Source organism: Cucurbita moschata, unplaced genomic scaffold (assembly GCF_002738365.1).
Source record: "Cucurbita moschata cultivar Rifu unplaced genomic scaffold, Cmos_1.0 Cmo_Scf00081, whole genome shotgun sequence".
NCBI classification, from domain to species: domain Eukaryota; kingdom Viridiplantae; phylum Streptophyta; class Magnoliopsida; order Cucurbitales; family Cucurbitaceae; genus Cucurbita; species Cucurbita moschata.
In genome coordinates this window covers 267602-277192 of record NW_019268597.1, presented here as the reverse complement: position 1 = coordinate 277192, position 9591 = coordinate 267602, and the positions used below count along the sequence as shown (strand labels likewise).

General features: G+C 34.9%; 1 protein-coding gene across 1 annotated transcript; it reads right to left on the bottom strand.

Moving 5' to 3' along the window:
• Window positions 1–861: 861 nt before the first annotated feature.
• On the bottom strand, window positions 862–1815 carry LOC111438701. The gene has a single exon (XM_023076547.1). It carries the CDS (start codon window positions 1675–1677, stop codon window positions 862–864), a length of 816 nt encoding a protein of 271 aa, XP_022932315.1. The 5' UTR covers window positions 1678–1815.
• Between the last annotated feature and the right edge of the window lie 7776 nt (window positions 1816–9591).

Sequence of the window (9591 nt, the reverse complement as noted above, 5' to 3'; positions counted from 1 at the left end):
TAAGTCCCAAAGGATCCCAGGAATGATATTAAGAGGATTAACCACAAGGGTCTTAAACAATGATTTCTATACCCTAAAGAGTAATTATAATGATTAAGTCTTTCGAGAAGGATTGGGAATGGAAAAGTAAGCCAAAATCACGAAAATGTAGTTTTTCTAATTATTAAGGATCTTTCCATATTTTTAATTCCTTATCTAGAAGGAATTTTAAGATGCTCGAAAAACTAAAAAAAAAATGACCAACAACAGATTAAGAATTTTTAGAAAAGTTATAGATTTTTCAAAAAAAAATAATAATAAAGTATTCAAAAGTGGGAAATTACCAAAATACCCCATAAATTATTGATACGTCATTCTGCTCAAAATCCGAACCTCGAGAGTGACCACTTACAAAAAAAAAAAAAAAAAAAAAAAAAACCAAACAAGCATATGGAACTCCGCATAACCTTAAGGGATATGTGTCTGCAATGAACACCCAACCGTGATTAGAGGATTTTCAAACTGTACAACTTGAAGATAGATGGTAATACCATTTTACTTGAAAATAACTATTATATCGAGAGCCCATGAGGAATCCAAACTTTTTTATAAATGCTTTAAAACAAACCGTCCATACAGCTACAACATTGCTTATCTTCTAATACAAAATTATAATGAGTCTCATGCTTCACCGGTACCATTCCATACAATATCAACTACATGCTTAGAATAAAAAATAGTCTGGTGATTGAAGTCTTAGGAATATCCATAAGACAATGTTGCTGCTGGAGTATTCTCTAAAAGAAAATAAATATCTATTCTTCAACAAAAGACTCGAAATAAAATAAATAAACACGATTAAAACAAGATAGGAAATAACACCTATGCAAGAGTATTGCAATAGCTTACCAAGACCACAAGGAATTTAAGAAGTCCAACCATTGCAATAGTTGAAAGAATGGAGAACCATATAACTGAAAAGAAGGATGTTGTCCCCATACGTATAAAGGAATCAATGCCCCTAAAGGCACAGTCCAACCATACAATTGATATGAGAAGCATTATGTTACCAAAATGCACCATCCACTTCAGAACAATGGGATATGCCTTCTTAATCTTCTTTCCAACACAGTCACTTGTATTCAGTAAACTTTTCTTCATAGAATTAAACAGAGGTCTCTGTTTCTCCAGAAACACATGGGCTGCTTCAAATGTTGATGACAAAAATTCCACAAAACTTTTCACCAAAATATTATCTGAAAATTTTATATTGTCCACCACATTTCTGATGCGTTCTCTATAGCTACAATCTAAATGTACCCGCTCCCTATCACCAGTAGACCCCTTGTATCGTTCTCCTATTCTAGAACCCTCATTATCTCCATTGCAGTTTTCAAATTCTTTGGAGGGAAATGTTGGCTCGTCTGGAGTATGGAGTCCTTCCATTCCTTGTTTTTCTTTTCTCAAAGACTTTGCAGAATTTTTTACATTCTTTATACCCTCTCCAGTGTCACTATTCACCATGCCTTCTTCAATGGATCTGCTATAGTGGTTGTCATTTGGCAGTTCCTCTCCAGAACGTACCTTTATCTCTTGTACTCTTCCTTGCACCTTGGACTGCAAGTCTGAACCTTTCTTTTTACTGTTTGATGCATGGCGCTCTGACCCTGTTTTCTGATGATTACCCTTCCGAGCCATTGAATAGAAAATTTAAGGATCAATTTCAAGAGTAATTCAATTGAATCATTTCCAATCGCAACATATGGTCCATAGCAAGCAAGCAGGAAAATGTGCAAAGGTTATAGCCTGTAGACAAAAGAAGTATATAGTCAAAGCCTAATTTGTTTCCTTTGATGATCATTAAAGTAACAAATATGTTGATGATAATATAAATAGAAATTGGCACAAGAAATATGGAGAAAGCACATTAATGGACGCAAACATAATCTAGCTTTACAGGGTCAAAAAAGCATTGAAGGGAAATCAGCAAGGACAAAAAAAAAAAAAAAACTTTTTTAAATAGAGAAAGCAATTATGTAGACATACATAACCAGTGTTGTTCGAGGCATAACTTGCATTTTATGTGGTTTCACTACGGTGCATCTAAGACNGTACCCTCGTGATGGGATAGGGGTATCCCCCCAAATGCATGATCACACAATATGCATGAGGTCCCACTAGTCCTACAGTCATCATTTAATGAACATAACCCCGTGTCACATTTTTATGCTTACATGTCATTCTCATTCTCATTTCGTTACATATCATACATATTCCTAGCGGGGTTATGTATCATGCAATTTACCGTATTTCATGTCATACAATTCATTTAGTTACAATCCAATACTCATACAACAAGCTTAATCATACAAGGGCCATACATCGTCACATGCATTCATATCACATCAACTAAGCAGTATAAATAACATACATTCACGTTCACATGATTTCGTACTTAAGCACAATAATCTAGCATACAATGTATCATATCATAACCAAGTCATAACGCAAACACTTCATAGTCATATCATTCTCTAACTTACCATAGCCTTAACGTTCTTATACCTATCACAGACATATCATTACGTGACGTACCTTAGTCATATCGTCACAAAAACGTACCCTAACGCTATCGTTCTATCAATCTATCAATCTATCAAAAACCTATCCCTTTCTACCCATAACCTAACTGTATTCTTTCATCAACTCTCCTATCCATAGCACTTCGGTATGTAACCTAACTCTAACATTTCATGAACGTATCTTACTCCTATCGTTACATTTCGTTTTGTGCATCCTTATCGTACCCTATCTCAAACGTATCCTTGAGCACATCGTACCATAATTATTATCATACAAACCACATATTATAACATAACATAACATATAGGAAGCATATCGATCCACAGACAATTCACACATATCAATATATATGACACCTGCAGAACCACAGGCCACGTGTCATCATAAAATATAACCATGCCGATAGTAAGGTCACTTACCTGGCTAGCTTAAGTCATTGTCACGAATATATCTTTAATGAAAGTTTGGTTCCGTCCTTTGAAATCCGGGTCAACCTATATGAGCCCATGACATTAGTTTCGGGTTTGAATTCTACAACATTATTTCTCTAATTTACATTGGTCCATTGTTAGAAGTCTTGAAATGTTATATATCTATAATTATATTTTTATTAAAAATCTCATTTTTCATGGTTACTATGGTATAAAAAGTGATACAGCTAAGTTATTCTGAGCTTTACTGTTATCTGTATTTACCTTTCCCTCCATATTTAGTTTCTATTTTTAATTCCCTAATTTTTTTTATCTATTGCGTTTTAATTATGTTCTCATGTATTCCAATTTTACGGTGGATCTCTATTTCCAAATCTTTCCTTATCTCAGTATTTCCTATTTCCTTATCTCAGTTTCCTATTCAGAAGTTTTCTTGGTCATTCTATCTTTAATCTATTCATTTGGCTACTGATAAAAATTTAATCTAATATTACTAATATGACATGATTGACTAGAATCGTATAAATGATTTGACATTTAATTTCTAACTAAAAGATGGATCATGGTAATAATTCAACAAAGATCTAACTATAATTGGTTGTGATTTCTAAAAAAAAAAAAGGATAAAAGAAAATGAAGGTTTAATACATACATTATTGATCAGATCTATCTTCACGTAAATCTTCAGCTAATCTCAACTGGGTAAAGGTCATTCTCATTTTTTTTTTCCAAGTAAATCTGACAATTATTGTTTTCCTTTTCTGTTTGCAGTGTTTCCAGTAACTGTTACTTTATGGCGATGGATTGAGGAGAGATAATTGTGGGAAGGGACGAGAGGTTAGTGGAGAGAAGTGGGGGAAATGTTGTTTTTATTTATTTATTATTATTATTTTAACTACCTCATTATAATTATTTTTATTTGTTTATTTGTTTATTTATTTTTGGCTATTACAAGAACGTTAAAAAATCATCGAATCCAACCGTCATAATTAATACTGGAAGTCGATAGCTCATTGATCAGAGATGATATTTTCGACGAACTATCTAGATAATTTAATCTCCAAATCACGACGATTTTGGAATAAGAATCGAGCAAGGTCGAGCTCTCAATCGTAAGTTATAAGTGTTTAGATTTTAGGTCTCCTATTCTAGTATTTCTTCAAAATTCGAGAACAATTCTCCACCATTTCCCTTCAAAAATTTTCCTGCACTTTCTCAACAAGATTACCCAAAAGTTCTATTAAGGATTAGAGTGTTGAAAGTGGCTAGAAACCATTCCTCCAATCCAATTAGTCATTGACGAGTTTCAAGGAAAATTTGAAAATCCAATCCGAGGATACCCGATAATTCATCAAGCAAGGACGATCCCAATCAATTTCTGCACCTCCAATGAATGTAAATTGTAAGGGCTAATAGGGATTAGAGTGCTGAAAGTGGCTAGAAACCATTCCTCCAATCCAATCAGTCATTGAAGAGTTTCAAGGAAAATTTGAAAATCCAATCCGAGGATACCCGATAATTCATCAAGCAAGGACAATCCCAATCAGTTTCTTCACCTCCAATGACTTGAGACCTTGAATAGGGAATCTCAGAATCTTATTTATCTGAATGTACATTATTTGTAATTTAAGCTAGGATGACAGAGCTCGGTAAATTGTAAGGGCTCAAGTCATTAAGCGTAGGAATGGTATCAGAGCCTCTCAATTTTTGTGAGGGAAGGAGTTACTCGATCTTCAAGAACTAAATTGCAGAAACCAGGAAGATGATAAGAGAAACTCAAAAGAATTTGGAGTATGTGATAGCTGAGCGAATAGCTCTTGTGTTCTTGGTGGTAAGACGTGGGAAGCGCAGTAAGTCCGTTGGCAAGCTTGGGTGCTTAGTCATATGAAAAAATTCTGAAGAAAATCTTATCTACAACCTGACACCTTTATCAGAGACAAAACAAAGATTGACAACTTGTCAGCCACACAGTGAAGGCTGACATGTGAATTAGAAGTGTTTGTAAATTACTAGTCTTTTAAATTATTAGTTTGCTTTAGGTCTTTTCTTACTTTTAGGAAATCAGATCATGCAGGGGTCATGTCCGACTAGATTTGATCTTATCTCTTAATTTGCGTTTTTCAAATTTACGTTCAAATCCGAAGTCTATAAAAGGACTTCATCAATGTAAAGAGGGCATCGATCGGCCGATAACTCTCTCTTGAATATCAATTGAAAAATTTAGAGAAAATTTATTCTACTCTATCTCTTATCTTATCTATCTCCGTATGAACGAATTTCTGAGAAAACTCAGAAAATCAAACCATTTCAAATATTCTACCGATGAAGAAGAAAGTTCAAATGAGCATAGAAGGGGAGAAAATCTCACAATCTCAAATACTGAAAATCAAGAATATCAGATTGCCAAGATCGAAGATCAACTTCAAAATTGGACTATTCCAAAGGTAGATCCTAAAATTATCTACCAAAGCTCAACCTTCAATTTTACTTAAAGATCATGCATCAAATTCTAAGAGAAAAATATCCCAATTCATAGTAATAGGGAATCTCTGAATCTTTTTTCAAGATCTCTTATACTCTAATGAAGAATTTAACTATCTTCACGTCGGTCTTGTCCAAGTCGCTGTAAAACCATTGTTCAGACTTGGGTTAGGTATCCCAGTCCTATCTCCTTACGAGATAAGAGACATGAAGATTTCTCAAATTCTTTATTGGGGATCGTTCAATCCAATCTAGAGAATGGACCAGTCTATTTCAATTGTTATCCAAATTTTACTTTGTCACTCCACGACCCGCCCATATTATCAGCCCTCATGCTGGACTTACAATAAAAAAATTAGAACATCAAGGCTGAAACTCATTCTTCAGTCGTCATATTCAGGGTTTATTACAAACTCATGAATACAAATATTTTCCCAAGAGCATTAAGATCCTCGCCAAAAAGATCAATCATGCTCATAGAAGAAATATTGGAAAGTCCTTAGTGACGGTTCAAAAAACTCTTTCTTGGGATTAAATAACCAGAAATACTCTCTGGAAAATAGAAGATGCTAATCTTCCGAGGAAAAAGGAATCTCAAAACCCATTACAAATCATCGAACATGGCGATGGAAGCGTTGAAATAAAATTCAACGAAGAACCTACGTCAGAATCAAAAGTAAAAGAATTCTTGAGTTCTAGACCAAGTATGTCGGCAGTTTCAAAATCAATGGATGACCCCTTAAAGGTAAAAGAGGTCAATTATGATAAAAAAAAAAAAAAGTGCATCAATTCACTGTGAAGATGGCTCAAGATCTCCAACCCGTATGGATATGGATACTCAATCCGTCTACGAAAGTCAGCTAAATGTCATTACAACTGATTTTTAGATAGACAAAGAATTTTTTAAGGCAGATTTTATGTTAGCTGCCAACTCTTCAAAGAGAAAAGCTTTCTTCCAAACTTACAAAAAAGCTGAGCGAAGTGAATTAAAAGCTCAGTGGTATTCTCATGTGGAAACCATAGAAGCAAACATACCATTCTTCGCATGGTTTGAAGAAAATATTTTGCAAATATGCACTTTGACTCAAAGAAGCTAGAAGACTACCAGAAGAGGTGAAGTATATTCAAAACATCCTCAGTTGGAAGAAGTCGAATTTGACAATTACTACGGAGAAAAAGTCAAAGCCAGTCCTTTCAAAACTATCCCAGAAGGACTAGAAAAGGGTAATCCGACCCTAAAGGATATAAAAAATATCCAGCAACAAAATAATTATTCAATCAAGATTTTATCCACGATCTCCACACAGCTTGAGAGTATCGAAGGAAAAATCTCGAAAAATTCTGGTACTCTGCAAGAACAAGCAGGCAGCTCTGTACTAAATGTCGATGAGTCAATTCCAATATTCAGACCGGCAAACCTCGACTTATTTACAAAGAGGATTTCAAAAGAAGAGGCCGCGATGGCCAAAATAGAAGAAAAGTTGGATAGAATCCTAAATCCTGGAATAACACATCATGATTTATCTGTCAATGTCGTTAACAATGACGACGAAATCCAAGAATTCGAAGATGAGATTTTAGACGAGGAAGAAGAACCTCTCTACCATCGAATTGAAAGAATCTCCAAGAGAAGTCAAAATAATACCAGTAATCAGAAAAACTGGTATCCTCAACAGTCTTTTCCAGATATTCAATTCGAAGAAAAGACTCTACAAACTCAAGCTCATTATGATGGTCTAGCAATCTATGAACGGAATATCGATGGATTGTCCGACTATCTGATAATGAATGTTGTCAATAAAATGATGATGGCCGCAGGCGCGTATAAATTACAGGGCCATAAAATCGATCATCAAATAGCTCAAGTTTTAGTGACCAGATTTACGGGACAACTCAAGGACTGGTACGACAAATATCTCGACGAAGCAACTCACCAACTGATATTAAACCACTATGTTGTTAGGCCAACTACTCAAATCATCAAAGAAGAAGGTCCATCAACTAGGACTGAAGTACAACATGAAAGGGTAGAGGATCCTCTCAACACCCTCATTTATACCCTTATAGAATTCTTCGTTGGCGACCCCCTGAAATACCAGGAAAGATCCGCCGAAATACTCATGAACCTGAAGTGCCCCACCTTAGGAGACTTCAGCTGGTACAAAGACATGTATTTCAGCAAAGTTCTTATTAGAACAGACGGTTCGTTGGAATTTTAGAAAGAGAATTTTGTCAATAGACTACCAAAACACTTCTCAAGAAGGATCAAAGACGGTCTTAAGACAAAGTATAATGGAACAATTCCATGGAATACTTTGTCATATGGATCAATAGCATCTTTCATCATAGAAGAAGGACTCAGACTTTTCAATGAATCAAAGATTCAAAACAAGCTCAACTCTTCGATATCAAACAGAAAAGAGCTTGGAAGATTTTGCGATCAATATGGATGCAAAGGGATAGAGGCCCCCTCAACCTTCAGAAGAAAGAAGGTTAGGACGCATCCAACGCCATATAATTCGTACAGGCCTAGAGAAATGTATCAGAATAAACCCGTGTAATCTCAAAAGCCAACGTATTCAAGGCGAAAGTATACTCCGACAAAAACCCATAGAGGAAAGAAAAAGCAAACTTGCTTCAAATGTAAAAAAGAAGGACACTATGCTAACAAGTGTCCGATCAAAGGAAAGATCAATGAGTTAGATATAGATCAAGAGCTGAAAAATCAGGTACTACGACTGGCTCTAACCGACTCAGAACAATCAAGCGAGGGAGAAATCTTCGAACTCCAAGAAGAATCCAATTCATATTCTAGCATAGAATATGAATCAAAACAAGAAGGAAAGAGGACGTGTGAGGGATGCATAAATGTCCTTACAAAGGATCAAGAGATTCTACTTGAGGTGGTAGAAAAAGTTCAAGATCCGGAAATTCAACAGAAAATTGCTCAACGACTCAGAGATGCCATGACAATCTCTAAGCCACCTGAAAGGGAAGAAAGAAATCCCTACAAGCTTCAATCAGTTCTCCAAAGGTTTGAAAAACCAAAAGAACTCACTACTCAAGACCAACAAAGAGAGATTAATAATCTCATACAAAAAGTACAGGCGTTAAGATCTGAAACCAGGTCAGAATCCTATATGCTTCGCCAAGAAATTCTCAATTTTCAGGAAAGGCTGCCCGGACGAAAGGAAACGGCGTAACCAAACCTGGACGAAGATTATTTCCAAAGTTCCTTCGTTGGAGCCATCACTACTTCTCAATATAAAAAATGGTATGCTCTCGTTACCTTAAAAATTTATGATTTCAAAATCACACTAAAGGCTCTCATAGATACTGGAGGTGATCAAAATTGCATTCAAGAAGGCCTAATACCTACTAAGTATTTTGAAAAAACTACCGAAGGCCTTAGAGGTGCAAATAACAACAGACTCAAAATTAATTACAAATTATCAAAAGTCCATGTTTGCAATGACGGAATTTGCTTCGTAAATTCCTTCCTTTTAGTAAAGGACTTAGGACAAGAACTAATCCTAAGCACTCCTTTCATTACTCAATTATACCCTTTTAAAATAACTGAGAAGGGGTTAGAGTCGAAAGCCTTAGGAAAGAAGATAAAATTTAATTTCCTTTCCCCCATAAATATTAGTGAAATAAATAACCTTCAAAAGATACAATTATTCAATCAATAAATGTATTAAATTATAAAGAAAAACAAATTTCTTAGTTCTAAAAATACAATTATTCAATCAATAAATGTATTAAATTATAAAGAAAAACAAATTTCTTTTCTAAAGGAAGAAATTTCATTCAAAAGAATAGATGAACAACTTCAAAGTAAGACCGTCTAGTCTAAAATCAGAACATTACAAGCTCAAATAGAAAGGAAAATTTGTTCAACTATCCCTAATACCTTTTGGAAAAGGAAGCAACACATAGTTAATCTTCCTTATGTTAAAAACTTCGAGGAGAAAAATATTCCTACGAAGGCCCGTCCTATTCAAATGAATAAGGAATTACTAACATTTTGCAAAGCAGAAATCAATGATCTTTTGTAGAAGGGTCTAATTAGGCCGTCAAAGAGCCCTTGGTCATGTGTGGTTTTTTACGTCAACAA

What these genes read in the sequence shown, in the direction of transcription:
- LOC111438701 (XM_023076547.1), bottom strand. Translation starts at nt 1,677, where the DNA reads ATGGCTCGGAAGGGTAATCATCAGAAAACAGGGTCAGAGCGCCATGCA.